At 40.0% G+C, this 23,440-nt stretch overlaps 1 protein-coding gene across 4 annotated transcripts; it reads left to right on the top strand.

Moving 5' to 3' along the window:
* pkp3b (plakophilin 3b) lies at window positions 1-18,712 on the top strand. Of its 4 annotated transcripts, none has more exons than XM_062989512.1 (13): window positions 1-183; window positions 5,876-5,958; window positions 6,954-7,615; window positions 7,803-7,926; window positions 8,478-8,682; window positions 10,044-10,218; window positions 11,279-11,396; window positions 11,581-11,745; window positions 12,622-12,801; window positions 13,757-13,910; window positions 15,476-15,671; window positions 16,100-16,187; window positions 17,345-18,712. In XM_062989512.1, exons 1-13 carry the CDS (start codon window positions 21-23, stop codon window positions 17,384-17,386), a joined length of 2,355 nt encoding a protein of 784 aa, XP_062845582.1. In that variant the 5' UTR covers window positions 1-20; the 3' UTR covers window positions 17,387-18,712. The 4 variants fall into 4 exon arrangements, with proteins under 4 accessions (XP_062845582.1, XP_062845581.1, XP_062845585.1 ...); XM_062989511.1 differs by having other exon boundaries at window positions 12,619-12,801; XM_062989515.1 differs by lacking the exons at window positions 1-183; window positions 5,876-5,958 and adding an exon at window positions 6,535-6,637 and having other exon boundaries at window positions 12,619-12,801.
* Window positions 18,713-23,440: the final 4,728 nt, after the last annotated feature.

The following is a 23,440-nucleotide window of genomic DNA, read 5'->3' as shown; positions in this document are numbered from 1 at the left end:
GTACGGCTGCTGGTCTGGAGATGAGCGCCACGGAGGGTTTGTTTTACTCGGCGTTACAGCCTCGCACCGCCGTGAGTACGTACGCTGTACCCAGTGATAATGAACTCAGTACCGAGCGCCACAGCAAAGAGAAGCGCGTCCAGCAACAGGTTCAACAGAGACTCGCCGAGAAAGCCTCGTCAGGTCAGTCACACACCGCAGACTAATGCTAATGAACTAACAAGAGAACTGAATTACCGGGGTGCAGAACAATTGTAAACAAACAAATACGGGGTTAAATGAACACACACTGTTCATAGAGCCGGGGGACCAGTGAACCGACTGAAGAGTCGATTCCACGGTTGAATGAACTGATACATAATACATCAGCCGCAAACACTTTTTTAGGCAAATTGGATTTTTAATGTTTTTTTTTTTTCACTTCATAAGTTTTTAATGTCTTTTATTGCTCCGAATGGTTAAATGTCCATAAAATGGCTATTTAAATGAATAATTTGGTGTGTTTTGTGTTGTAGGGTTCAGCATCTGTAGTACAAATTTCACACACACACACACACACACACACACACACACACACACACACACACACACACACACTTGTTTTACTTCACAACATGTCAAATTTCTACTTGGTATTGCACCTATATTGTATTTAATTAGTACAGTAGTAGCTCATGCAGTTAGGAACACTACATAGGCTGCTGTGTGGAACAGTTGTGAAGCTCAACTGTATACCCTGGTATAAGGGTGATCATGTTTAAGTCCAGAATTGTGTATATATGTAATATGACACACAAGATACAATATGTTTTTTATTTTTAGGCAGTATTTGTAGTCGTTTTTAGCCTAACATGGCTTACTATGATCAGATTTCTTTCAGTGGCTTCATTATAATAAATATTTACTAATAAAATTAAACGTGTCATTTTATACTGACGGTTTTGTATAAATCTAGGGTTTTAATTGATTAAATTACTGCAGCTTTGAGCATCAAGTTCACCGTTAGACATTACTTATGAAAATCATTTGAGAATCCAAAAGTGATTAAACTAATCATTTAAGAAAAATAGTATTTATAAAGCTATGTGTGACACATACCAACTTGGAGTCTTCGCCTATAATGCTTAATAAGCTCGAACAACACATAGCAAAGGATCTGAGATCATTCCTCTATACAAAATCTCTCCAGATTGTTTAAATTCCTAGGTCCACCCTTGTGGACTCTCTTGTTTAGCTCATTCGACAGGTTATTTTGTGGGGTTCAGGTCGGAGGACAGACATGGTCATGGCAAAACCTTGATTCTGTTCTCAGTAACCTGATATTGTGTTGATTTTGAGGTGTGATTTGGGTCATTGCACTGCTGAAAGATCCAACCACGGTCCAGTAAAAGCATTCTGGTTAAGGCTGTCAGGTTTTGCTTTACTATTAGATGGTACTTGATGGAGTCTCATGTGACTGTAGAACACGGTCTCACTGAAAGATCAATAACAGCGTGAATGATTATATGGAGACATTAATTCCAGCTTGGCAATTCTTTGTCCTCTCCAACATCCTCTTTACTCTGTGTGCACTCAAGATGGACATACGCCCTCCAGATGCTTCAGACATTTTCACTGTTGCCCTGTTGGTGGGTGTGGGAATTTCTAACTGCTTAGCTATTGTCTTGAAGCCGTTTCCAGATTTGTGCAGCTCAACAACCTTTTGTAGCGCATCACTGCAGCATTCTCTGGTCTTTCGCCTCATATTTATAATAGGAAGTCATGGTGATTGTTTAGGTGAACGTTATTGCATTAAATGTGAAAGGGAATTTACTTCTGTTAGATTGCACTACCTATTCATGGGAAAATTTCGTTTATTTCTTTCATTGTGCTTCAAATAAACAGGATTTTTTTTCTGGATAATATAATAAATAAAAGATCAAAAGAATAAATGGTTAGGAATGTATTTTACTTCCCATTTTGTTGATGTTTTCCGTGGGTGTGAATATTTGCGGAGAGGACCACAGGCTTCATTGTTTATGTTTAACCCAGCTGGACACATAAATACTAGGATAAGAGTAAATTGAACCCTGTAGATCATAATTAAACTGCAGGTATCACTTCAGCTGCACCCTGAGACGTCCTACCGTGCTATTATTTCACATCCTGGGAATTGTTTAAACATTTATTTATCCTCTTTCTAGCAGACAGCAGTGAGATTAGCAGTGATCGGCTTGAAGAGTAGAAACCAGGTTTGAAGCTTTCATGCCTGTTATGTGGATAAACGTTAGTGATCCACACAGGAAGTGTCCTTTACCATCAGGGTCTGAACACACAGTCAGCCATGAATATACGTGTAGCCTTCAGCATTGTCCTTGTAACACACAGTGCGTAGTTTGCTGGGCAAATATTTGGGAAAAGCAGTCGGACACAAAAGAGAAGGTGGAAAAGCCAGAGACGGTCCTTATATCTACTTGATATTAAAACCTTAGCATCAGGAAGTTTTCCACAGTGACAGCGAGCTCATCTTTTCTCAAAGGAAGGAAGGCCGCATTTGTCCGAAATCATTAGGGTTTTGTTACTGTACAGAGACGACGTGGGTCACAGTAATTACAAGGTTTGAAATGTTGCCGGCCTTGTAAACAATGGAAGCAAATCATATTGTTTGGTTAACAGTAAACGTCAGTACGCCAGTTTGGAAGATAGGGTTTGATTTTCGAAAGCCACGGCAGAATGTTATCATGACGTGTAGACGACTGTGGCTGTGCAGCAGCTTTAATTAAAGGCCACAAAGCTTGAGGAGTCAAGGTTCCAAAAGTTGTTTGGATGAAAAACTGAGTATAATATCACTGTTGTTAAAGACTGACTGCATATTATACCAACTTCATGGTCAGATGTCCAAATACTTTTGGCCATATAGTGTATCGTTGATAAATAGAAACACTTTTATCTGGAGCAAGTTAATGCTCAATGAGTCGCAGGTGACTGACATGTCAGTTCTTCTTAACAGACAGTCATGTGCGCCTCCATGCCCCCTCTGTCAGCCATATTTGTCTTGCTCAAGGGCCCAACAGTGGCTGCATGGCAGAGCCAGAATCCAAGCCCACAACCTTCTAGTTGGTAACCAACAGCTCATAGATGTTTTAAGAAAATGTAAAGGTATTGTAAGCAGCACTTGATTATTGATTGTAGGGTTTATTTTCAGGCCAATCAGTAAAACGTTCTGTAACCTTAGCGTGACCCGTTCAGTAGTCAGTCCTGTTTAATCATGTTATCAGTTTAGCACTCTTCTATTTTTGACTGCTGCTCACTTGGAAAGCTGTGTGGTTTTGACTCCCTTGGCTCTTTCGGTAAACACCCGGTGACACAGAAGGTCTGGACTGATGCGATACTCATTTGGAAGTATCACATTTAGCCTCCCACTGCTGGTTTAAGACGATGCTGAAAAATTGCAGCCGTTGTTCAGCTGTCAGTGGGATTTATGAGGACTTTCCCAGCGTTAAAAGCACGACTGATGCTGAAGATCGTTGCGGGGCCCTTTTTATTGCAGTCATGAGCAATAAACCTTTTTTCGAACCACTATATAGATCCTCCTGATTAAGTGCCATGCTTGCAAAGGAGCAATCGTATTATATCAGCTAGCCAAGCACTAATAAGCTATGTTTGCATTTAATTTCCTGTATTCTGATCAGGGTTGCAGTTTTGTAAACGAGTCAGGTTTATAGGAAAATTTTAGTTGGTTACTGGTTGATTTTTGAACATATCCATAAAGGCAACTTATCAGTTCACCAGATACAAGATATCTGAGATACTCCAGATCAGTCTGAGAATGTGGGGGACTGATCCACACCCTCACACCACTGCTGGACTTTTGCTTTAAACTGGAAAACAGAAGGAGACGCAGTACAAAGCCTCTGATCTGTGCACTGGTCACGCAAAGGTATTTTGATAAAGACCAGATGTTTGTGTCTCAACAGAAAGCTCATTCAGAACAGGATCATCCCCCGTGCTTATCTCCTCGTCCAGAGTAATGGTCATGAAATGAAAGTGAGATCTACCAGCATAAAAAAAAATCACTTTCCAATAACGTTCTGATGTAGAGCGGACGTCTAAGAATTCCTCTTTCAATTAAACAAAACCTTTGTGATTCCTTATAAATAGGGCCTGACTAGTGTCCACAAAATTGGTTGGGAGTTTTCCAGATAAAGGATGATTAAACAGTCAACGGATAAATGATTATAATCACCTCACTAATAAAAGTGTCATTAACTGAGTTTCTTGAAATACAGAGTTGCCACTGAATGATACTGTTTAGATTAAAGCGGGTTACATTAGTTTAGTAGATAATGATGATTATATCTATCAGATGATTAAACATACAGTCGATAGAAATAAACACATATTAATCAGTTACCATGAAGCTAAATGACAAATAAAGCCATTAAAACACTAATTATTTTATCATACTTAAATAGTGTTGATTAAAAATAGATATTATTAACTTACAAACATATAACAGATGGATGTCCAAGTCAATATAAAAAGGCATTTATATATTAATCAAAGCCAAACGAAATCTGTGTTTATAGCCACAAACTGATTAAACAATATAGTTTCATTTTGTATCAGTACCTGTTTGTCAGTGAAATAGTTGCATTAAAAATATTGCACATAATATAGAACAAATTCATTCACTCGGGTGGAGCAGCGGTCTAATGTGCCCCCCATCGCTGGGATCTTGAGGTCTCGGCTGGGTGCCTAAACAGACCAATGACTGGCTGTGTGTCTGTACAGGGGAGGGACAACAATTGAAGCTGCAAAGACATTCTGCCGGTCGGTTAAGTTGCCCGAACAGCATGTGGCTGATCATGGATGCCAGTACGCACTGTGAGACCTCGTCCCTGGTTGTTGGTTGTCGTCAAGAGAGAGCTAGCCTCCAGCTAGACATGACTGGACTGGGTGGATAAATGACTAACAAGGTTTTTTTCACACCTACTGAAAAGTAAACGGCTTCACTACAGGTCATCACTGTGAGAAATCAGATTACTAATTTACTCGTGTAAACACAAAGCTTTCCCATAAGCAGAGGACTGAAATGCATTTGCCATGATCAAAATTCTCGCAGTGATCTGACCGTTGGCATGTAAACACACTCACTACACATACACTCATGTACAAAAAGTGAAGAAAATGATTTTAATACAAACACAGGAATCATTTTATTTAAAACTCTGATTTTGTGTCCAAATCAAACAGGTCTGTTGCACAATCCCTCCTCCCACTCACTCAGCACTTTCTACCCCTCATTTCTTCATAGCTGACTTCACCCTCTCAGAAACTCACTCAGCCGCCAGAACCGTTTTCAGCGGTTTAAGACCAAAAGTGAGAGACGAGGGAGTAAACGAGGGAAAAATAAGATACAAAGAATGAAGGGAGTGACCACTATGAACTAAAGTATCCTTTAGTAGCCTGAATACCCAAGCCTGGTCTTTTCCCCTGTAATTCGCCTGTAATTCGAGCTGTTCTGTGGTCTGCTCCCTCCTAAGAAGAGCTTTTAACAAACTTTCACTCCAAGCCTGATCACACTTCACTAATTCCCTCTGAAAGGTTCCTGGGGTCTTAACTCTGACGCAACTTCATAGTTCCAAAGTGTGGAGATCTTATTAACTATTCACAGAACAGAGGGTTAGAAACACGGGAGGTCAACGAAAACCTGATCTGTTCCGACGGCTGGAGGCACTTCACGAAGGACGAGTATTAGGTGTCCTTTGGGGTCAAATGTCATTCAGATGGTTACCGTTGTTAAGGAAAAGAATGTTCTTTAAAACATTACGTTGGCAGGTATTGACCCATAATTTACTAATGTGTGTGTTTGGTTTATTTTTGTTTGTTTTAGATCATAGTGGATCATCCATGTTGGGATACATCCAAGGTACCGGATTTAGCAACAAGACCCTCTCTTACAATGGCAGAATATCTGTAAGTGTTACATATTAATACTACAGTCATAAAAATGAGCAGAAGTATGTGGACATGCAAACATCACATCCTTTGTTATTTTAGAATGCATTCATATGGTGTTGGTACCTATGTGATACTGTAACAGCCTCCATGTTTCTCTCTAGGCTTGCCATTAGATAGGGCATTGATCTTGGAACATTAAGCCTGGCAGAACATGCCATGCCACCGTGCATTTTTTCAGGAACATGAGAGTGAGTTTAAGGTGTTGACTTGGCCTCCAAAATGAAAGAAACCAAGTTTTAAATTCCTTAAATTCTACAACAAAACCACCTTTATCTCAGAGCGACCCTGAAAGGCTTTTGTAACAAACCTGAATGATTTCCACAGTGTGAAAGTATTCAGGCGTGAGCATTCGTGAGGCATCTCTCAACAATGCCACACTATGTTGCTGCTTCTCTGTAACAGGTCGGTGTAGTATTCGTCGTCGGTGTGCCACTGCCGTATATAGCAGGTGATGTGCAGCTACACGGGATTTACGTGTGGAGATCAGGGTGTATGTGGAACATTCTCCACCCATGATCTCATCAGCCAAATGGTCAGGAGGAGGTTTGCTGTGATAGCAGAAAATGAGAGAAATGTGCCAGCGTGCGCTTATCAGAGTCCGAGCCGAGTTTGAGACATTACACAGAGTGAAAATGTTAGTGGTAGTAAGTTTTACTCATCTTACTCTACAGCTTAGATATATCGTAGCTACTAAACAACGGAATAATAATCGGAAAGTCTTTATTTAGTGCAGTGGGTGTTGTTAGTGTTTCCTCTACACTGATCTTCTATTCTCCTACTATTTAATTCATAAACACAATGTAGCTTACTTTATAGCACTTACTTAATGGGTGGGAACGATCACAAGTATTGATTTATTATTAATAAGTCTTCCCTGATAAGCCAGACATTTCTTCATTTGAAGTATATATACACATCTTTAAACTGTGTCCATTATTTCCATGTTCCAGACCCCACGTTTGTCTGGGTACCCCGGAGGCTTCTCCTCTCGCTCTGCAGTGGAAGTGGGCACAGAGCGCAGGATGAGCTATGGCACCCCCATGCCTGCTGTTGTGGGCCGCCCATACGGGTACTATGATGACACCTACAACACCGGGCACCACAGCGGCCAGATGCATCTTACCGAGTCCAGAATGACTACCCAGATGGAGCAGGAACCAGTGACCACAGGCTTGCAAACGATGTCCCGACATCCTTCCATCAGATCAAACTGGGCAGCTCAGGAGGGCGTGGCCTTTTCAGAGCAGCAACCCTATTACGGGCAAAGCTCTTTGCCCCATCCGGCACCTATGTCGCGCACCCTCAGCGGTACGCTGACACACAATGGCTTAGGCAGAGGCTGGAGGGAGGCAGAGCTTACTCATCAGTATTCGTTTAAAGGCCCTGCACACCGCACCATCACCAGGATGAATAACAGGCAGTTGTCACACCAGAGGATGGGCAGCAGCTCCATGCAGTGGCAGCAGGGGTCAGCGGGGGGCAACACCATGATGGCTGGAGGACAATACCAAAACACAATGAGACGAGCTGGATCTGTGCACAGCCTGAGGAGCGTTGGACGCGGGATGGACGTGATGGATGCTGGGGTCGATGGTAGTGACATTCCCGGAGGGTGAGTCCTGCACTTGTCTGCTGGTAGCTTAACCTCTTAAGATCCGAGCTTTGATTTTTTAATGCATTTTTTAAACTTTTTTTACCTTATTTATTGTCTTGTACTTTTGTACTGTTGTTGTGCAATAACCTGACAACCTATTCACCGCGATCCTGCTCCTGTTTTATTGCTTCTGTTGTTTGCTTAGACTCGTCAGCCTGGACATGCCAACAGCAATCAGTTATCTCAGCTCTCCAGATGTTGCCTTGCAAGTGCTCGGAGCTGCATACATCCAGCATCAGTGCTACCACAGCAGTGAGGCAAAGGAACAGGTAAACAAACCAAATCTACATCAATTTATTTGTTTTACAACCAAGCTTATTCATTCATTCATTTTCTAGAAATACGGTATGATATAGATACAATATACTATATATGGAAAGGGACACCCCTTCTAATTATTAATTTAATGTGTTTCACCCACAATAATTGCCAACAGGTGTGATTTTCGGACCCTTGATAAAATTCCTTCAGGAATACTTGTTTTATAACACCTCGATCATTACATGTGTTAGACTCGAAACCAGATGGATAGAATGCTTTTCAAATTGGATCTGAGGGTAAAACTATTCTGCTCGAGAACAGAAGTTGGCAAAAACAGAGCAAAATGGTTTTTATTAATCTACAGATGGTGGAGATTTGGTCGTGATTCTAGCAGCAAGTTTGGCTGGCATGTTGATGGCTACACCTCAGATGTCTTAGAGTAGAAAAACAGGCGTTTTGAAGTATTGTGCAGTACAAAGTTCCAGTGGGCATAGTTTAAAAATAATAATGCTACATATGTTCTTATTTAAACATAGACTTAACGTGCATTTTTGTACAGGTGCGCAGCATGAAGGGAATCCCTGCACTGGTGCAGCTATACAGCAGTGAGAATGAAGAAGTGCAGCGCTACGCTACAGGTGCCACACGCAACCTTATTTATGAGAACATGGAAAACAAGACCGTGCTGATCGAGGCTAGTGGCATCAGCAAGCTGGTTTCTGCATTAAAGGAACCAGATGAAGAACTTCGCAAGAACATCACAGGTATAACAGGCTGTATCACATAGCTACCATTCTAAAGGGGGGATTATTGCAGATTTGGCGATGTAGGTATTGTTTTATAATAATTATTTAGTGCTTATAAAAAAGGTGCCAATTTATAAAATCTATTCAGTTTAATGCGGCGCTTGGCTGGCACAGTGGTAAATTACGCTAGGGCACTACCACTGGGATCCAGGTTTGAATCACAAGCCATGCTATCCACCGGTTGGGCATCTACAGTACATACAGACATGATTGTCTATGTCTGAGGCCCCACCATGGATCGGCGTCCTGACCAGGATAAAGTGGTGGGAAAAGATGAAAATGAATGAATGAATGGAATGTCGTTTGTTAGCGAGGACTTTAGTGCCTAACCTCTCGTGGGAAGCTCTCCAAGGAGATCAAAGGCATTTATAGCTCATGGTTTTGAAATTGGATGTCCAGTGTCAACAAGCTCATGGTCAGGTGTCCACATATTTTTGCTGCATAGTGTAATTTTTTACGATGTGCACTTCGTCTGCTGTTGGTTGCTTTTTTTTTATTTGAAAGTATCTTGGCTAAATCTGCTGCAAGCTGCACACAGTTTTTGTATTTGTGTGCATTTTTACTTTTTATTACACTTGAAAACCTCAGACTGTTCTGATAAACTACAGACATGTCATGCTTTCTGAATTAGTTTTGGGCAAATGTGCAGCACAAACCAGGACTTTAGAAATGAGTGAATTCTAATGGCAGGAGGATGTGTGCTCTGCTCTGTATGTTAACAAGGCAATCCCGTCACATCCTTTTCCTTTCCAATATCAAACCTGGAAAAAAAAACAAGTAACGTGATAAATTCAACCAATGGCATCGTTTGTTGTTTGGTCCCAGGAGCAGATAGCTTTTACACATGTGGAGTCCACACCCAAGTTCATTTAAAATGAACCGCAGACCACAATTCCAAGGTGTTTTCACACATGCACTTTCTCATTTATTTTAGCAAACATCCAAATGGCTTTAAAAACAGTACAGTGAAAGAAAAGGACGTAAAAGAGACCGAACGAGACAGATCTGAAATGAGCTGACTGTTCGCTGGACTCTTTCCAGCTCTGTGGGACCCTGGCCATTACCCTCCCAGAAGCCCTTTTGTGTGCTTTTGTCACCCCCCTGTCTCCACCCACTCACAACAAACAGCCTTGAAATTCTTTAGTTCTTACTGCTGGGTTGCCAGGTGTTGTGATATTTTATGACCCTTTTTTATGTCCTGAATGGTAAAATGCTTTGAATCTTTGATCATAAGGTCACTGCACATCCAACTAGGAATTTAAGAAGCTAGCAACTTCTGCAGTGTGTTTTAAACAGTGTATTTTTTTCTTTTTCTGCAGGTATTTTGTGGAACTTGTCATCGAAGGACAGTTTAAAGGAAAGGTTGGCGAAAGAAAGCCTGTCCGAGCTGACGGAGCGAGTGCTGATTCCTCTCTCAGGAGGAGGAGAGTCGGGGGTGATCCAGCAGAGCTTGTCCGAGGCTGACATATTTTACAACACCACAGGCTGTCTTAGGTACATGCACAAGCACAATCTAGTGCAGGGGTGTTCGAACTTTTCATGTTGGGGGTCAGATGGAGTAAAAAAAATATGCAAACACGGGCCACAGACTCTTTTATATATAAATATAATAGACCTGCTTAATTACTAACAGTTACACTTCATTTTTATTTAATTGACTTATCTCACCAGTTTATAACCCCAGTGGGAAGATTTTTATACTTCTCTAAATTAAACGTACCCACTTCTCTCTAAACTCCCTCTAAAATATTTATTTTTTTAGCGAGCATGGAATCTTCTGCATTCACCGTCTAGTTTTCATTTCTTTGGACCCACCGTGTTTATCCAAAAAATCAGGAACGTTAATGTATAGGTGTATTGTTAATGTTTTGAGTCGGGGGTAAAGTGGACGGGGAGCATTTTGGATTTGTTTTATTTGATAGCGACACCCAAAGTTCAAACAGCTCAAGCAATTCTTTAAAAGCCTGCTTAATAGCGGGCCAACTTTAATTTTATTTCTATAATACTGCGCAAGCCGTTTAAAAAGGATTTTGAAGTTATTCTACAAGTAATTTTGACCGTGCAATCTGATTGCAAAAACACACAGCACTGTTAAAGGATTTTCAGCGAACAGTTTAAACATTAACAGTACATAGACTGGACTGCATAACTTGTTTGCTGATCAGCGTGCACTTCAGAATCTAACATTTAGGCAATCCAACATGAGCAATGCACTGATAAATATACAGCCAATAAAGTGATACCAGTGCTCGTCCAGCAGCACCTACCAGTAAAATAGCCCCTATGTGTGAGTGGGTGAGTGGGTGTTGTCCACACACCCAGCATGAGCCTGAGTGTATAACACGATTGCAAAAATTCATGAATAAATAAAAAGATAGTACTTAAAATGTACTAATTTTGAAAGTATTTTACAGTGTATCATGTATTTTAATCCAAATACATTATAATAAATGTTAAAAATGTTATATATACTTTGTTATACACACTTTAAAAACCAAGTTTCGCCACACACTTAAACTTTTTTGTTTATTGTTCTTCCTTTTATCCTGTGCAGAAATCTGAGTTCAGTCAATGGCAGGACCAGGCAGCAGATGAGGGACACCCGTGGCCTGGTCGACTCTCTCGTAGGCTACATCCAGAACTCTCTACAGGAGGGCCAGACTGAGAACAAGGTCAACCCCGAGAACTATTGACCTAAAGTGATCATATCAGTGTTTGAGCACTTTTACTGAGACCGTAACTGCACATAAAGGACGAAAATTAAACCCTGACCTTTGCTGAGTGCAGAAATGTCACAGTGTTTAGAATAACACTTTCTTTCTGTCTTTTCTGTTTGGAATCCTTTCTGGATTCCAGGGAGTTGAGAACTGTGTGTGTGTCCTGAGAAACCTGTCCTACCAGCTGTACCTGGAGATACCCACATCAGTCCAGCAACGTTTGGAGGGTACAACACGAGCTCAGAACACACGGCACTCGGACGCCATCAGCTGCTTTAATCCACAGAGCAAGAAGAAAAAAGAGGTGAGAATAAAATAAATAAAATGAATATTAAAAGGGTTTTTAAACTCAAATACATTTTTTAATGAGAAACTTTGGTCATGTGGGAGAAAAGTTCCATATTTCCATTCAAAATAAAGACCAAGTAATAGTCTGATATTGGGGAATAATATCACACAAATAAGTTAATAAGCAGTTTCCTGCTCCCTAGTTATGTGATTCATCAACCTGTGGTTATTCTACATTATGCGGCATGTCGACACCCCTCCTGATTTTAGGTTCAGGTGATTCAGCCAAATCTCTAGCTAACAGGGTGTTTACAGTCAATAATACTGGGTCAATAAAGCAATTCCAACTGTGTGGTGACAGTTTGGAAAAGACATTATTTAACAAGATTGGGCAGGTCACTGGAATTCCCTGACCTGACCTGACCTCAACTAAAGTAAGCACCTTTAGGGTGAATTAAAATGATTACCAGCTTGGCCTTTACTTCACATGTCAGTGCTTAACCGTACAAATGTGATTTGGCTTAATGGGCATACATTCCCATAGACACAATCCTAAATCTTGTAGAAAAAGCCTTTCCTGACGAGTGGAGTCTGTTATAGTCTCAAATGCATTCATGATAATGAATGTCGGTTGAGGCTGTGTCCCAAATAATGCTTAGTGCTACATAGTGTCAGAACACTAATGACACATTAGTAGGGCACTAATTCAACATATTTTTTAATACAATTGTATGAAGTTTGGTACACAGCCAGAATGCATTCATACTATACCATTTATATTAAATAAACTATTTATTTAAATACCTTAAAATGTATATTATAATTATAATTTGTATAAGGTATTATTAAATGTATGCTGCTGTTTTCAGTGCTTGTTTCTGTCTCGAAGCAGAGGCAGTATGAGCTGTCTACACTGTCTGAGGTGGCACGAGTACCAAGAGGGGCAGAGTGGCTCTGGCACCCCCAGATAGTCGGAGTTTATAACCAGGTGCTGCAGAACTGCGAGATGAACAGCACCACCCGTGAGGCTGCAGCTGGGGCTTTACAGAACATCACAGTGGGAGATGGCCGGGTTAGACATCTCTCGTTACTCACACACTGTTTGATTTTTAGATTTTAGTGAATTCAGTGCATGGTTTTCAGATAGCAATGAAAGCAAACCTATTTTATATTGTATATAAGATACAAATATATACAATTAGTTTATACAACTGTGTTGTACAGCAGTTTCTTCAGAAGATTGCGCTACTGGCACTAGTAGTTTTTTGTGCTTGGCATTGAGCTTAATGTGGCTCTCAATACACAGTAAGGCTCTGTGTGGAATCCCAGCACTGGCAGGTGATAAGAAGTGGCCACAGATTAGACACGTGTCGCAGGGGGCATGTGGTGATCCGTCTTTACTTGATCAGAACAGTGGTAGCAGATACACGACCAGGAATTAGATACGACTAGATTGGAAGATAAAGAGGGCAGAATCCATAGAATAAAAGTGCTAAAAATGGGCTTAAATAAATCTTATTTGTCACGATGTTTCCCTAAATACAGTCCAAGCCATTCTGGGTTGTTTAGGTTGGGTCTGAATTAAAGATAAAGTCTAAAAATATAATATTCTTGGCTGATGTCTGGTTACATGTAATTGGCATCAATTATTAAAGGTTGGGACTCCCTGTAGTGCAAACACATTGTTTAGCATTATGCTAGTGACCCAGTGCATCCAGTTGTATAGTTTCTACTTGGCATTAGTGACATTATATTCCCTTTTAAAAATCTTTTGGAAAGGGTTTTGGTTGTTGGATGAGCCTTGGAGCGACTGATGCCAAACCTAAATCTTCCCACATGTACCTAAATGTGTTAAAAGTGCTGAATTTCATGAACAACTTGTTCTTGATGGATCACTGTTCTTTTCTCGTTGTTTGCTAATTAGTTTTTTTGTCACATTGTTTTAACCATATCTCTAGATCACTTTTAAACCCTGAAGCCACTCTTACTCCACCCCTGAGATTTTTATCTGTCTGTCTCACTTTCAGTGGGCGTCTGTGTTGAGTCGTGTTGCCCTGGAGCAGGAGCGGATGCTGCCTGTGATTTTGGATCAGTTACGAACCCCTACCGATGCTGAGCTGCGTTCTCTTACGGGCCTGCTGAGAAACTTGTCCCGCCACACCAAGGACAAGGCCGATATGGGTCAGTGATTGATTTAAACGAAGAGAGAAAGATTGAGCTACATTATTTTAGCTTCCTACAAACATCAGAATAGAAGCTCAGTGGTTAAGGTCTAGCACTCAGAGGGCTCACAATTATAAGTCACTTTGGATAAAGATGACTGCTATGCATGTGGATAAAGACGTCATTTACGCCTACTAGTCTAATCAATGTGTTGTAATCTGATATTAGAATATTATCATACAAACTACTTTATAAAACTATTTTCATGCCCCCTAGTTGTGTGTACCACATCAACCTGTGGTAATTTTGCTACTATAAATGTATTATGCTGACACCCCTTCTAATTATAACCCTGAGTCCAGGTGATTCAGCCACATCTCTAGCCAACAAGTGTTTACAGTCAATAATATGAAATAAATAATTTGCTTTAACTTTGAAAAACACTGTTCACTGTGCACCATAAAGACATTGTTTTACAAGATTGGGCAGGCCGCTGGAATGTCTCTACACCAGAGCTTGACCTGACCTTTAGACCTTTAGGATGAATTTGATCAATGATAGCCAGCCTGGCCTTTTCTTCTGATGTCAGTGCCTCCTTACAAATGGTATTTGTGACTTAATGGGCATAAATGTATTTAGAAAGAATCCAAAATCTTGTAGAAAAAGCCCTTCCTGATGAGTTCAATAAGCTTATAGTCAGGTGACCACATATTTTTGCGTGTACATATACAATAGTGTACATATACATAAACATATATACAGGCTTTGACGTCTGGGTTCTTAATGACCTGTTCAAATAGATCTAGAATGTATAATTTGGATAGGACTATAGTCAAACACAGTTTAATGTTGACAAGCGCATCTTTAACCAATAAAACTGTCAACAATGGTTAAGGATCTAATTTAAAATGAGGAATTGTGGCAACCTTGGCAAATATGTTTTGCTTCACTGCTTTAAATACACCAACAATCTTATTTCTACCTGTTGGTAGGAAATGACTATGAGTAAATAACGACATTATATTTTTGTACTGCTGGACAATCTGCATTCTCTATTTTATATATTCTCTGTTTTCTCACACTTTAAAGCATTATTTGAGGGTTTTTCTTCAGATTGTTTTACTTAGTATTTGGCAATCTGCTTATTACTCAACCCAAATAGCCGGAGTGAGAACATTTTTGTTAAAATCCATATGTTGGATTTTTTAACTGCACAATTCGGATTTTAGACTGACTATACATGTTTTGGATTATTTCTTACTGTTTTGTATCCTGTCTTTACTTTTTAACTGGAAGCTTTTGTCACTTTTCCCACACACAGTCACAATCCCTCTTTACTTTACACCCCGTCCCCTCGATTCTGTGTTTATTTTCTAGCTTCCTCTTATCTAATTCCTTCTTGAGTCCTGCTTCCAAGTTTCTCCACCCACACTTCCTGTCTGTTCTTGATTAGCACCCCTCTCATTTAACCCTCACCATTTTACTATATATTTCAGGTTATTGATTCAATTATTATATCGTTTGTTTCCATAATTACTGACATCATGCTAATTTAGGGTTGCATTCTTGTTCCCACCCTGTAGCTACAAAAGTGGTGCATGTTGTTCTGCCCAAGCTGCCCAGCGATGGGCATCAGAAAGAGCCGTCCAGTGACGTGGTGGTCAACATCTGTGGTATTCTCAACAATCTGGTCATATCCACTTCACTCGCTGCGAGAGATATCACCTACTTTGATGGTTTGCCCAAGCTGGTTGGCATCAGGAATTCTCATGATAACAGGTACAATAAATAAGCTGGTCCTAATTACAGACAATATTTTGTTAATTTTGGGAATATGTGGGGAAATCAGAGCTGAGCAGACAGATAATTAGATAAGAGAAAAAAAGAAATTAAGGGTTTATCATGAGCACAACCCGTTACCGGGGTTTATTTGAAAATAAATGGATGACTTTTCTGTTGAAACACACCAGATTCAACTTAATAGACGTGTTTGAGTGGGAAAATCACCAAACTATGCTAGACTTTAGCACTCCAGGTCTGAAATGAGGAAACCCTTCACTTTACATCTGATTGTCTCCTAGCTTTCTTCTCCATGCCCAGCCTTGCACTCTCATGTTACTCTCATGACTTATTCATTATTTAGCTAAACTGTCCTGTGCATTGTTCTACGTCTCGTTCTCAAGTTTCTGTTGCTCTCTGTGCTTCAGTCCAGGAAGCCTAAAATCCGCCAAGGCTGCAGCTACAGTGCTGAGCAACATGTTTCAGTATAACAAGCTCCACAGAGACTACAAGCAGGTGAGACTGACCACCGACACTGACAGAATATGATGTCATATCTTATCTGACCTCACCACATAACCCTGAAATGTAGTCCGGTCCCTGAAATCAAGCCAGTATAAACACTACGTGGCCAAAATGATGTCAGCGTTGCTCCTATTTATCACCTCACCTCACCCATTCCTAACATTTATAAAATTAATTGCATAAAATAAATAATATTTATTATTCTGTGTAAGTTACATGTGCAAGTATTTGTTTTATTATCCTGTAAGAACATTCTAGACACAAAATAGCATGTCATTATTGACTCATACAGTTATTTATTAAATTAAGAACTGACAATATTATTTCACATGGAATCAGAACATAATTACCACCATTAAAGTGCCAGTTAAAAATTCTCTTTAAGATGAAATACTGTTGCTGTAGTTCCACTCAGCTTTGCGCTTTATCTTCTACTCGGTCCTCAGCAACACAATAGCCTTGGTGAGATAAGCGCCCTGTGTGGAATGTGACAGAGAAATGCAGGAAGTTGGTGGTCGTTGTTACTCCCAGTTACTGCAGCGGATCTGTTCAGGCTGAGGCGACTTTGCTTAAAAGTTCATCAATAACCAGACCTTTTATCAATTCCTGTTTCTAATGTGGTTACTTAGACTACACAATCATTAACTGGGGACAAATGGGGGACAAATCTTCACAGATATCATCCAAAATCTTGTGGAAAGCCTTCACAGAAGAACGGTGGCTGTTGTAATTTGGTGTAGAGGGCTCAGCTTGGTATTAAGCACATGGTTTTGTAATCCAAGCTCATGGTCAGGTGTTTGCATGTTTCTGATTATATAGCGCAGACATTCTGTCCATGATTTTTATGGAGCCACAGGCAACACAAACAATGCATCAAAACAAAACACAAGCAAAATATACTATATGTTTACTATATAATTATTAAAAATGATGGCAATCTGGTCCCACTGTGGTTTACAAGATGTCATGTAAAGACTCCACAAGATGTTTATTTTGTGCCTGGTAATTTGTTGATTTAATTATTATTTTTTTTCTCTGCGACACTTTTCTGACTCTCGACCCACCCAAGACCCTGATGTAGTGTTTATTGTATTGAGGAGAATTTGGAAGTATTTCCACCCACATTTCTGTTCTTTTCTGTCTTGCAGAAGGGGTTCACGAGACGAGACTTCATCGACAGCACCATTTAAGTTTCTTATTCTCAAAAATACTAAACAGCTGGACCTGTGGGATACCCGAACAGCCCCGACCCACTAAACTCAACATCAGCAGATTTGAACTTGGATGAAATTTTGGGATCAGGCTTAAGTGCTTTTGGTTTGGTCCTGTACATTTAGTTGCTGTGGATACCTGGGCAGAAAAAGTGGAATGAAGTGGAATGAATATTTTGGATCATCTCATGTAGGAAGTGATACGGCCTGGCTGGAGCGGGAGAGTGGGGGACTATTTTTAATTAGCAGAAATTGTTTGTCTGACTCAAAAGCACAGGCTTGTCTGTCATTACTCGATTCATAATCCGTCACTACAATGAAAATGAAAAATAGCCACAGACCAGAGGAGTGTGTGTGTGCGTGTGTGTGTGTGTGTGTGTTTGTGCACTCTTGTTGATGCGTATGCTTTGAACTAACATCGCTGAAAGTAGAAATGCATTAAAGTATCCATATTTTACTACAATCTCCCTACAATTCTGCATTTCAGGTGCCACCTTATTTTAAATTTTTAGGTTTTAATTAGGAAGAAAGTGGGTGAGCGGAGATTTATACATTTTATTGTGTAGTTTCATATATTTTTAATATTAGTTTTAAATAAATGTGAAAGAACCCTTCTATTTCCTACGTTAGGACTAAATGCTAGTTGTGTGGTGTGTGTGTGTGTTTAGCTGGTATGTTTGCACTGTTTCTCAGCTCTGTATGTTCTGTACTGACAGGCATCACACTAGTCATACCGTTCTCATTTTCTTTCAAGCGTATGAAGAAGCTTAGCAATGCTGTGTGACCAGAGCGTTGAGCAGACATGGTGCCTGGTACAGTTAGGCACTCTAGGGGCGTGAATAAAGGCATTTTTTTTCCACAGCACATTCAAAAACAGGAACTGGCTCAAACTGGAAACAATGGAACTTGGGATTGCATTATTTCAGTGCATAGTGATGCCTTTGTTAGGAATAAGTCATAAAACACTGCGCATTTCTATAGTTCTAATGTTTAATCCTTGTTTTTAAAAGGCGGGTCATAATAACCCATAATAAACCCATAGAGACGTGGTAAGGACCTGCCAAACTTTGCAGACAGTAACTCACTGGAGTGTCATGTTGTGTAATTTGGGACAGATCCAGAATATTGTTTGCATGTAAGATTTTGCATGTTATATGCTCAACCATTCAGCAGCCTCCCATCCAGGTACCACTTGGTTCTGTTGGTGTGCCAATAGGTAACAATTGATGGAAACCATAAAGTTTGTTGTATAACCCTCTGATTCAGATTAGTAAATCACTCCCACTACAGTCAATTCTAGACGACACCCATATACAGTGTATCACAAAAGTGAGTACACCCCTCACATTTCTGCAAATATTTCATTATATCTTTTCATGGGACAACACTATAGACATGAAACTTGGATAGAACTTAGAGTAGTCAGTGTACAGCTTGTATAGCAGTGTAGATTTACTGTCTTCTGAAAATAACTCAATACACAGCCATTAATGTCTAAATAGCTGCAACATAAGTGAGTACACCCCACAGTGAACATGTCCAAATTGTGCCCAAATGTGTCGTTGTCCCTCCCTGGTGTCATGTGTCAAGGTCCCAGGTGTAAATGGGGAGCAGGGCTGTTAAATTTGGTGTTTTGGGTACAATTCTCTCATACTGGCCACTGGATATTCAACATGGCACCTCATGGCAAAGAACTCTCTGAGGATGTGAGAAATAGAATTGTTACTCTCCACAAAGATGGCCTGGGCTATAAGAAGATTGCTAACACCCTGAAACTGAGCTACAGCATGGTGGCCAAGGTCATACAGCGGTTTTCCAGGACAGGTTCCACTCGGAACAGGCTTCGCCAGGGTCGACCAAAGAAGTTGAGTCCACGTGTTCGGCGTCATATCCAGAGGTTGGCTTTAAAAAATAGACACATGAGTGCTGCCAGCATTGCTGCAGAGGTTGAAGACGTGGGAGGTCAGCCTGTCAGTGCTCAGACCATACGCCGCACACTGCATCAACTCGGTCTGCATGGTCGTCATCCCAGAAGGAAGCTGACGCACAAGAAAGCCCGCAAACAGTTTGCTGAAGACAAGCAGTCCAAGAACATGGATTACTGGAATGCCCTGTGGTGTGACGAGACCAAGATAAACTTGTTTGGCTCAGATGGTGTCCAGCATGTGTGGCGGCGCCCTGGTGAGAAGTACCAAGACAACTGTATCTTGCCTACAGTCAAGCATGGTGGTGGTAGCATCATGGTCTTGGGCTGCATGAGTGTTGCTGGCACTGGGGAGCTGCAGTTCATTGAGGGAAACATGAATTCCAACATGTACTGTGACATTCTGAAACAGAGCATGATCCCCTCCCTTCGAAAACTGGGCCTCATGGCAGTTTTCCAACAGGATAACGACCCCAAACACAACCTCCAAGATGACAACTGCCTTGCTGAGGAAGCTGAAGGTAAAGGTGATGGACTAAACCCAATTGAGCACCTGTGGCGCATCCTCAAGTGGAAAGTGGAGGAGTTCAAGGTGTCTAACATCCACCAGCTCCGTGATGTCATCATGGAGGAATGGAAGAGGATTCCAGTAGCAACCTGTGCAGCTCTGGTGAATTCCATGCCCAGGAGGGTTAAGGCAGTGCTGGATAATAATGGTGGTCACACAAAATATTGACACTTTGGGCACAATTTGGACATGTTCACCGTGGGGTGTACTCACTTATGTTGCCAGCCATTTAGACATTAATGGCTGTGTGTTGAGTTATTTTCAGAAGACAGTAAATCTACACTGCTATACAAGTTGTACACTGACTACTCTAACTTATATCCAAGTTTTAGTTCTATAGTGTTGTCCCATTAAAAGATATAATAAAATATTTGCAGAAATGTGAGGGGTGTACTCACTTTTGTGATACACTGTATATCTAGCTACCTTATTTTTTTATGGGTTTTTTTATAACAGAACTAAAGCATTTTATACTATTAAAAGATCCACAGTTCCATGAGCAGTTTCTGGTGCCGGAAGTGCTGGTTATCTTGAGGACAAATGAACTAAAATAATTGGTGTTGGTTTGGTGGTCAATAAAGCACAGTTCCTGAATTCTTGTGCCAAACTTTGTCTGTAGGGTACTGGAACTAGAACCTTTGGAACTATACATCTGCCCAGTACAAAACGCAAGGTTCCAGTTTCCTGGTCCCAACATCCTTGGTACACTGAAGAGTGAAAAACGCCTTTTTAAAGATGAATTGGAGACTGCAAAATATGGATTGTTTGCTTTTAATGCTTCAGCGTGCTTTAAGCTTTGGTTGATATTTATCACGTGTTTTGGCTGTTTTTGTTTTGTTTGTTTGTTTGATTTAGAAGGTTTTATGGATTGGGGTAACAAACTACTAAAGCGTTGTAGCAGAACAGACTGACTGAAGTATTACATGTACAAGTATTATGTAAGAACCTAGCAGCATACCATAACTTAATTTACTCAAGCAATATGTTTAACACATTCACAACAATAAAGAAGTATTTTTGGCTTACACACTATTTTCGACGTTTTTATTGCTAGACATTTATAAGGTCAAAATGAATTTAATGCATTTTTGTTGGTGTTTACTAGACGTGCACAGCATGTCTGAATTTTCTGTGTTAATTCTGTAAACTTTGTCTTTCTCTTGGTGTCCATGTGTGTCAGGAGCACATTGTTTCCTTAAATCGGGGGAGGATTTAAAGGTTGACAGGATGCACATTTGGTCCAGCAGGCAGTGACCAGACAGAGGCGACACAGTGAGTGTGTTGTAAGTGCGGAAACAGGCTAATGATGGGATCAAAGAGGGGGTTTCGGAGAAGCATGAGAAGCCATCCGAGGTTGTAAGAATTAAAGATGAATAGATGGAAAACAGCCTTTCAGAAGCTTAAGATTCTGAGCCAAAAAATCTGACCCAAGGGTTTGGCTTGACCATAAGTCTCGTGTTTATTGTTCCAAAAATGTGAAGCTACTGAAAAAGGAAAAAGAGGCTGAGAACACGACATTATTAAGCTTTTTATCAATAGACTCTTTATAAAACTTACTGGAACTGACAAATATTTATTAAAAAAGGGCAGTATACTTTACATGACCAAAAGTATGTAGACATTCAAACATCACATACAGTATACAACTTTGTTAAACATCTTATTACAAAACCAGAATGATTAATGTAATGTCTTATTTTTGCAGCAATTACATCTTAATTCTTTTAACTGTTCAGTCTCTTTTTTTTCTTGGACTAATGACTGCTTACTTTCAATGACTAACTCAAGTTTATACTGCTGACACAAGTTTTTACTAATAGGCTGCTGGTGTTCCCGGGGCTGTATAGGTAGATTAAAAAACAGAGGTGGCATAGAAAATGGAATTGCATTGTTTGGGTCATGACTTTAAATGAAACCACAAAGCATGGACACAATTTTATTCTTTGTTAATTTTTTTATTTGAACTTTAAATGAAACCAGCATGTTCAAGAACCCCTTCAGGTCCTCTTAGCATCACAAGACTTTTTGTTTGTCCTTTAAAGGCTCTAAATTATTGTGGATAGAACAGGTGGTACACTGGATTAACAAATACTTCATTAAAAGACCATGTAGACAAAACATCGGTCCACAGGATGCAGACTGAAACCACCCATCTTGACTCTAAAGGTAAATTAGAGGAACCAGGTTGAAGTTAAGAACAGAGTTGAGCTAAAACAAAACAGTCCACACCACAGTGGTTTAGATCAGTATTTCTGTGTTCCTGACTAAGTGTGTTTGAGACAGTAAAAATACCACACACACCACGAATAAAAATACCTGCCCAAAATAATGTGCAACTTAGGTTCCAGTTAAAAGTTAAGAGTCATCTTGGAATGAGTTGGCAAAGTAATTCCACACACAGAAACACAGAATTGCTTGTCTCTTAAATGTGCAGAATGTTCAAAATCCAACAATTTATCTCATATCAAAACTGCAACATGTGTAAAACTACATTTTACTAAGACCAGGCACATATTTAGCATACAGAAATGTTCACTGTTTATGATCTACCAGATAGATACGGTGGTGTGATTAGTGGGTATGTTAAGTATGTAAGTCTGTTACTGAAAATAATTGCACAGTCAGGGAAAACAATGAGTTTGTGTGTGTGTGTGTGTGTGTGTGTGTGTGTGTTATTTGAAGGTAAATTTGAAGGTGAATTTAATGAGCTTGTGTGTTAGGCAGTCAAGGGCATGGGAGAAATACACACACAAATAGAATTTTTTACATCCAGGGAACTGAAACTGGGATTGTGCCTTTTTTATATATGGTAATTTGTTACATTAATGACCATTACTGTATGTGTGAAAGTGGAAAAACCACTTCAGTCACACTAGGTTTGTATATTTGATGTCAACATGTTCAGTCAGAGAGGCACCTGCATAAACATGTGAAAAATAAACAGTTTTAAAGCAAAAACAAACAGTTAATTTGGCTAAAGGTTGGTTAGTAAATGTTTTGCCTTGTTTTTGGAAATATTGTTCTCTCGACTTGTTGGCCTACAGCTGTTGTATGTGTGTTTTTTCACAATTTGTAAATAACAAACACATAATACACTAATAACATTAAATATAATAGCAGGAAACATAGTGCAATATATTTAATAATGTAGTAACACTGCCACCTTGTGGTCATTGGAGGGATTGTTGTTAACAGTGTGAGCTGAAGTACTGTATATGACACCCCTAAAAAATATAGCAAAGATAACTAGTATATTTTTTTATTATACATTTGTGGCATTAGTTTTTTAGTTCGTGTTTTTTAGTTCGTGTCCCTGTGCACAAGCTGTCCATCAAGACATAGTTTGCGACTTGGTTTTAACAAATTACAGAGTCCTGCACAGAGTCCTGACCTCAACCCCACTAAACACCTTTGCAAGCTCTTGCTTCTCATCCGTGCCTGACCACACAAATGCTCTTTCACTTTTGATTTTTTTTTTTTTTTGCTTGGCAGCAAAACACCCCCGTAATCAGGTGAATGATGACAGGTAACATCACGTGAT

Source organism: Trichomycterus rosablanca, chromosome 27, assembly GCF_030014385.1.
Source record: "Trichomycterus rosablanca isolate fTriRos1 chromosome 27, fTriRos1.hap1, whole genome shotgun sequence".
In the NCBI taxonomy this organism is placed as follows: Eukaryota; Metazoa; Chordata; class Actinopteri; order Siluriformes; family Trichomycteridae; genus Trichomycterus; species Trichomycterus rosablanca.
This window is presented reverse-complemented; position numbering and strand designations above follow the sequence as displayed.

What these genes read in the sequence shown, in the direction of transcription:
- pkp3b (XM_062989511.1), top strand. Translation starts at nt 21, where the DNA reads ATGAGCGCCACGGAGGGTTTGTTTTACTCGGCGTTACAGCCTCGCACC. An exon ending in AACACCACAGGCTGTCTTAG is followed by an intron (nt 10,219 to 11,278) that starts GTACATGCACAA and finishes TATCCTGTGCAG; the next exon opens with AAATCTGAGTTCAGTCAATG. An exon ending in AGAGCAAGAAGAAAAAAGAG is followed by an intron (nt 11,746 to 12,618) that starts GTGAGAATAAAA and finishes TCTGTCTCGAAG; the next exon opens with CAGAGGCAGTATGAGCTGTC.